The sequence below is a fragment of the Beta vulgaris genome, chromosome 9 (genome assembly GCF_026745355.1).
Source record: "Beta vulgaris subsp. vulgaris cultivar EL10 chromosome 9, EL10.2, whole genome shotgun sequence".
Lineage (NCBI taxonomy): Eukaryota > Viridiplantae > Streptophyta > Magnoliopsida > Caryophyllales > Amaranthaceae > Beta > Beta vulgaris.
In genome coordinates, this window is record NC_079210.1 from 53525148 (window position 1) to 53532654 (window position 7507).

The window sequence follows — 7507 nt, forward strand, 5'->3', positions numbered from 1 at the left end:
TTACTCTCAATCCGTGAATAATAATCTTACAAAACAATAAATCAACGTTAGTTAACATTAAGATTGATAATATAACCTAACTTAGAGGCCAAAATATACAAAAGAGAAGATCATGTAAATCACGTTGGTAGGATATATAGTAAATACTGATATAAATGCACACATACATCAATATACAAATTGTGAACACTTTACATCCTCCAACTACTACACACCTATACTTGCTCTTTTACACAGTTGCACTAGGTCCCTTGTCTTAAATAAAAGAGGACAAACTACTACTAAGTTTTAGAGAAGAACATCTTAATTCTTCTTTTTCTCTCATTCATCTCTTCTTTCATGTAAACATTATGGAGTTAATACCAAATAATCGTCTGGTGAGAATTGAGGCATTATTGAGATTTTTTGCTTTGTTGACACTTTCTTTAGCTTCTATAGTTTTGGTCACAGATCAACAATCCAGGATATATTTCAGTGTTTACAGAAAGAAGGTCAACTATAAGTTGGCAACTATTCTTGAGTAAGTTTTCTTAGCTTTCTTATTTTGTTCAATTTCAATTTATTAGAACATGGGTTTCTATTTATTTAATTTGTTAATTTATAAAGGATAGGAGTTAGCTGAAATGGATAGAGAGCTCCCCTTGGCCTTGAGGTCAGGGGTTCGATTCTTACTCCAGCATAAATGTTGGGGAATTTCAAGCTAACCTGTACTGTTGGTGTTTCCTATAGGCTAGTAGCTTTGTAGGGATTAGCCCTTAGGCTGACTTAATTTCCTAATAAGAAAAAAATTGTTAATTTACTAGTCACAATAATAACTCTTGTCAATTTATGTAAAAAAATATAATCGGGTGAATTTAGAGGAGGATCTTAGTTGAAGTGGATAATTGCTTTGTTAGATATAGTAAAAATATGTATACAAAAGTTTTTGATTTGATGGTTAAGTATTATTCAACTTTTTTTTTTACAGTTTTTATTATTATACTCTAAACTAACTAAGGTTGGAGATTCAACGTTCACAGTAGACTTCTAATATTTTGGTCCAAAATCCATCATTTGGTAATTTAGGTCACATTAACATCAAACTATGAGATAAGACAAAGGTGTGAGATTTACTATGTTTACCTCCTACTTTTATTTTTATGTATGTTTTAATAACACTTAGGATTGAATCTCATTTACGTTATTGTCTTTTTGCCTCTACACACCAACAATAAAAATAAAAACCTTTGACTACTTACTCATCCTGAGTTGGATGTTATGTGTTTTGGAAATGTATTTAATGTTTATTTGCAATTTTAAGAGTTATGTATATCAAAACCGATATTTTCTTTTGGTAGAAACAACCATAAAAATCGAAAGATTAAAGTTTAAACAGGACTCGATCTCAGTCTACCAAATCTTGATACCAATAACCCATAAAATTTTGCTTCTAATAATTAAACTTGATTTCGTTCACAATAATTTTGCTGGCACTCTGTAGATTATTAAGAATTTACTCCTATACATGAGTAGTAATTGTGTCATATACATGTTAATGAGTATGTCGTGTAACGGTGTAAGAGAGTAAGAGACTACCTACTTTCAAATTAAAATCAGGCAATGGTAAGTTCAATATTAAAAAGAAAATTAGTCCAATAATAACTAGGTTAATTTCATTCGGTGACTAGTTCAATCCATTTAATTACTAGGTCTTTATATTAAAATTACATCGTCTCTTTTAATAATCTTTGCATGTTGGTATGTTTGTGAGTAATTTAGTTTTACTCTTGTATTTATTAGAGTATCGTTGTACGTTTATTCCATTGGCGCCGGGTACAATTTACTTCAGCTAGTTCGATGCATGGCCTTCACTAATTATCAGGAAGATAAACTCAGTTGGTCCAATCATATCCTAATATGGATTTATTTTTTGCTCGATCAGGTATGTGCCTACATTAATAAAGAAAGGTTTTAACACTTTAGTTTTCTTCTTAGATAATTAATTTAAAATTTGTGTAGAGAACTTATTTTGATACAATTGCTTCTTAATGAAATATATTTTATGTTTCTTAATATTGATCTGATCAAAATATTCATCAATTGTAATTAAAAGATGCTGTCTTTTTCTAAGATTATGGAGTATACTTTTCTAATTAATGTATTATATGCTATATATCAATGATGCTTCATGATAATACATTACAATATTGCATTTTTAAAGCATTTAACGGCATAAAAAAACTTGTTAGCATCATAAACATAGTTTAAATAATAATAATAATAATAATAATAATAATAATAATAATAATAATAATAATAATAATAATAATAATAATAACAATAACAATAATAATAATAGTAATAATGTTTATCTAAATATTAACCCTTGAGTTCACTTGTGGTACACCCGGGTGTATCATGAGCATGGTACACCCAGATGTATTTTTGTAATATATTAGAACTTCAGGTGCTCATTTGACATCAAATTTGCTCATATGGGCATTTTGCTCATTTTGCTCATTTCTCATTTCCTTAAATGAATATAAATGTTTGCTCATTTGCTCATTTGTTCATTTTGCTCATTTGCTCATTCGCTCATTTTGCTCATTTGGAGAAAATAGTCTTGGGTGTACCATGAGCATGGTAAACCCAGATGTACTATAAATATCCTCTTAACCCCTATATTTTAATTTGTATATAATGTCAAATTCTTTTGTATATATAATAAAGTTTTCACGAGTTTAAAATAATAATAATAATAATAATAATAATAATAATAATAATGTTTATCTAAATATTAACCCCTATATTTTATTTTGTACATAATGTCAAATTCTTTTGTATACATATATAATAAAGTTTTCACGAGTTTATCTTTCACTCTTTACCAATTACTATTTTTTATTTACACGACTGTGTTTCAATAAGAATTAATTAATAAAGTTGGACACGGTTACATAATTTCTTTCATTTGATCCACAACTAATTATTATATTCTTGATCTTGTTATTCAACTTAAACTTATAACAATAATAAATCACATTAGATACGTTAATTGTTGTTAATATCATTTTTTTATTGTTGTGAAGATGGCAGTGTACGTAGTTTTTGCCATATGTTGTGCTTCAATTGAATTGTCACTCCTTGCTCTTACTGGTGTCGAGGATCTTCAATGGATGAAATTATGCGCAAATTATGTAAGATTTTGCGTACAAATTGGTGGCTATATAAGTTGCGCAGGCTTGGCATCCATAGCAATGATTGTGATCTCAGCCATTTCAACCTTCAATTTGCTTAGATGGTACTCTCCAAATTTCTTGTGCCTGAAACCCAAGAAGATTGGGATTGTATCCCAAAGTAATAATAGTTAGCAATATGACATTCATGAATCATGTTGTATTTAGTTAATCAGATTTTAATGTACTTAATTTAACTCCCCATCACATTAGATGATAATTACAGTAAGCAAATGGATAAATTGTACTACCTTTTAATTATTTACACTTGTGAAGTGTACATAAGTATACTACTGTTACCTTTTGTTTGGGGTTGAAACCAAAGTATGTCATACATACAAAGTGTTGAATAGTATTTGATAGGTACGGTACAAGTAATGAAGATGAATTGTGTTACTCTAGATTGGTTAACCCTAAAAGTGATCAAGTTGAGTGCAGCTCGAAAATGGACGGGTTTTTAGTACGATTTTTTGGCATGTGGCCGGGCCCGGCCCAACCCGATTTTTTGGGCAAAAATTTCGGACTGCGGGCAACCTAGATTTGGAAAATAGACTAAATTTTGACTCATTCCGAAAACCCGTTAGGCCTGGCCCAAAATAACGGGATATGTCACAGATTTTTTTGCTCGAGCCTTGAATTTGCCCGGCCCGGGCAACAGTTTTGGCATGAAACGGGATACTTTTTTGGGTCAACGTCCGACCCTGCCCGTGATGACCGCTAGTTAATCCTGACACCCTCGCCCCTCTCGCCTGTTTGAGAAGAAAGGATATTGTAACATGTATCACGGATAACCTACTAAGCATTAAACAAGTTACAAACAGATTAAAATTCAATAGAAGAAAATAGACATACAAACCTAACTCTATTAGGGATAATCAAAAAGTAGACTTAAAATGAGAAAACCGCGCAAGATTGACTTATTTAAAACTATTTTTCTTTTATAAATAGCATTAAATCTGTAATATATCATATATATATATATATATATTATATATATATATATATATATATATATATATATATATATATATATATATATATATATATATATATATTACACTAATAGGTACAACCAACTTGTTTTACTATATTTAAAAAAAATGAAGTTGAAGATGATCAAAAATTAAAGAGTGGGAGAAATTGGCCAATTGGGGATCCCTTTTGTAAAGGATGAGATTCGATCTATGACCTTTTATCGGAGGTGATGGCAATACCAATAGGCTTTCACGTGCTGTTTTCTATTATATATATTGATGAAAAAATTTAGCCAATATTTACAAAATTTGTCTTTGAAGCAATATAAATAGAAACTCCTTCAAGGAGTACATGAACTGATTATAACTGAAAGTTTTTTTCAATCTAACAAATAGACAAATTAATAAGATCAGAATGTGTGTGTTAAGGAAAAATGGAGCTTATTAAATGTCCGACCTATTTTTTTCCAAGCGTCACCATATTTTTTCAACACTTTTCCTTCCATACTCTCACCCCTCCTCCCCCTTAAAACCTCACTCTCCCTCTAAAGCTACATCCAAATCATCTATCACACTGCTTCTGGGCACCTAGTGACTCGTCGTTGGAATCTATATATATATATAAAGCAAAGTCATATTAGCTTACGTGTCAAACTCTTAAACAGTTTGCCAAATGTCGCTTCTAAATTGATCCTCCACTTTCAATCGCCACATGTATAGTACCATTCATGTCCATATTTGTTGATGTGTCGGTTCCATATAAAAATAGGCGTGTGCCACTCAATCTATATTTTAGGAAATCAATCCCCGCATAATCCTCAATTGCTTTAAATAGGAATAGTATCTTTGGACTCCCTATCATATCCCATAATTCTCGGCTATGATCTTAATAACATTGAAAAACAGTGAATTTCATATACAAAAGATTATGCAAAAAAAATATTTTACTAATGGTGTTTATAAATACTGTCATTTTCTTAGCATACAACATGCAGAGTTCTCACTTTCTCATTCATCCTAGCTCAACGACCTTCAATACAAATCCGTATAAGGCCCATTAACATCTAATTGCACTCAAAATAGTTGGGACAATTCATTGGAGTTTAGCAAAATAGATGCTGTGAAAGTCTAGAAATTCAAGCAATTGCTTTAGTGTGTTCCGCGAATATATTTCTAAAGTTGCTGCAGTTGGAGTTACCATAGAACTAAATTTTCTATTACAAATATGAATCAAAAAACTTTAGCAGACATATTGAAACGATGTTCAACATACTTGAATTTTCTAATGGCATCATAAGTTACAATCATTCTGTGAAATCAGTTTTATATGCACGCGATGCGTGCGAAAATATGTAGAAAATCAAATTAATTGTTAATTATATCTAATAAATTAGGAATTTTTTTGTTGACTGTTTTCTTTTTGTAATGCCTTTTTTTATCTTTTTTTACTTTTAAAATTAATTAGGTAGTTTCCTTTTCTATTTTTACTTTTTGTATTTTTTAATGAAAGTAAGTAGTTATCTTTTTTTTTTTTCTATTTTTTGGCGTCCTATCCTTCTCGACATATAAAATAGAGATATAGAATCCAAAGAAAAAAATATATAAGTTACTATTATGCTAAAAAATCAAGCCAAATATATTTGAAGCAGTTACACATAGTTTTGTATTGCAATAAAATACAATCCAAAGTAATTTGTTCGAGCGCTCTTCATGTCCAAGGTGATAAATAAATCCAATCATCAACCCTTATGTGTAAGTTTGTGGTTTAGTATATGTACTATGAAGGATTAGTCTATTGTTATGAAAAACATTATAGGATAAGTATACTATGAATGGTACTATGAAGAATTAGTATGCAAACGAAAATTATGAAGGATTAGTATAATCGTATATGAAGATGGGTCTTTAAAATACTATATATGAAGGATAGTTTTAAGGAGAGGGAATCCATTAACAATTATTAGAAGATTAGTACAGTGCTAAACTTATGTGAAAAGATTAGTATGAGATGATATTAAAAAGCATAATATGAAGAATAATAAAGTATTAAAATTTAGCAACCACTTTATTCATGATAGAATTGAAGGATACCTTCATCTTTCGCAAGAGGGTGATTATATGATGTCGGTTTTTTTATTTTTGTTAAATAATGGAATTAGGGCCTGTTCTCTTCGGCATAAAACAACTGAACTGAACTGAACTGAACTTATTGGAGCTGAACTAAACTGAACTGAACTTATCAGAGCTGAACTGAACTGAACTGAACTGAATTGAATTGAATTTAATTGAATTGAATTGAAATTAACTGAATGTAATAAATATATAAATAATATTTTAAAAAAGAATAATATGAATATTAAATAATAATTATAAAGATAAGTAATAATAATGAATAGTAATAATAATAGTATTTTGGATATTTTTAAATGATAGTTATAAATATATAATATTAATAATCATAAATTAATAATAATAATAATTAATGATAATAATGATAATTAATAATAATTATTTTATATTATTTGTATTAATATATTAATACTTGATGATGATATATAATAACAATAATATCTAAGAAGTAAATTAATATTACTATTTTAATAATTAGATTTAATAATATAAAAATATTTAGTAATAAAAATAATGATTGGGTTGGACCGCAAAAATTACATCATACACCGTCTTGACGCGATTTGATTGGTTTATGGGCTAAAAAAAAAGTGGGTTTATTTGTGCTTTCACCTAAATCATGTTCCTCCTAATAATAATAGTAATAATAATGAGTAAAGCTATAATAAACAAAATAATATATAGAAACAACAACAATAATAATAATAATAATAATAATAATAATAATGATAATAATAATTATAATACTTAATAGTAATGATATATAATTAAATAATAATAATAATCATAATAATAATAATAATAATAATAATAATAATAAGAAGAAGAAGAAGAAGAAGAAGAAGAAGAGTAATTAGTAAAATAAATTATACCAACATAATAATAATATTTAACAAAATAATTATAAAAGAATGGAGCTGAACTGAACTGAACTTATTGGAGCTGAACTGAACTGAACTTATTGGAGCTGAACTGAACTGAACTGAACTGAAAATAAGCTGGGGAGAACAGACCCTTAGATTTTCCCCTTATATAATATAACTACAATTTATGGAAATGATGTGAAACATAATATTTTTTACAATTTTAACAATATTCATGTGAGATATGGAAGGTTCACATATATTTTTCATAATTTTAAAGGTAATATATATGGTTCACTAAAAGGTTGGGTTTTCAAATTTTTTG

The 7507-nt window shown here is 28.5% G+C and overlaps 1 protein-coding gene across 1 annotated transcript; it reads left to right on the plus strand.

Moving 5' to 3' along the window:
• The first annotated feature begins 248 nt into the window (after positions 1-248).
• Positions 249-3519, plus strand: LOC104904794 (CASP-like protein 2C1). Its single transcript, XM_010693178.4, has 3 exons — positions 249-520; positions 1780-1921; positions 3069-3519. Exons 1-3 carry the CDS (start codon positions 351-353, stop codon positions 3348-3350), a joined length of 594 nt encoding a protein of 197 aa, XP_010691480.2. The 5' UTR covers positions 249-350; the 3' UTR covers positions 3351-3519.
• The last annotated feature ends 3988 nt before the right edge of the window (positions 3520-7507 follow it).

Bases quoted from the DNA above. Each gene is read 5' to 3' on its own strand.
- LOC104904794 (XM_010693178.4), top strand. From the start codon at position 351: ATGGAGTTAATACCAAATAATCGTCTGGTGAGAATTGAGGCATTATTG. The intron at 521-1,779 runs GTAAGTTTTCTT...TGTATTTATTAG, and splicing joins AAGTTGGCAACTATTCTTGA to AGTATCGTTGTACGTTTATT. The intron at 1,922-3,068 runs GTATGTGCCTAC...ATTGTTGTGAAG, and splicing joins TTTATTTTTTGCTCGATCAG to ATGGCAGTGTACGTAGTTTT.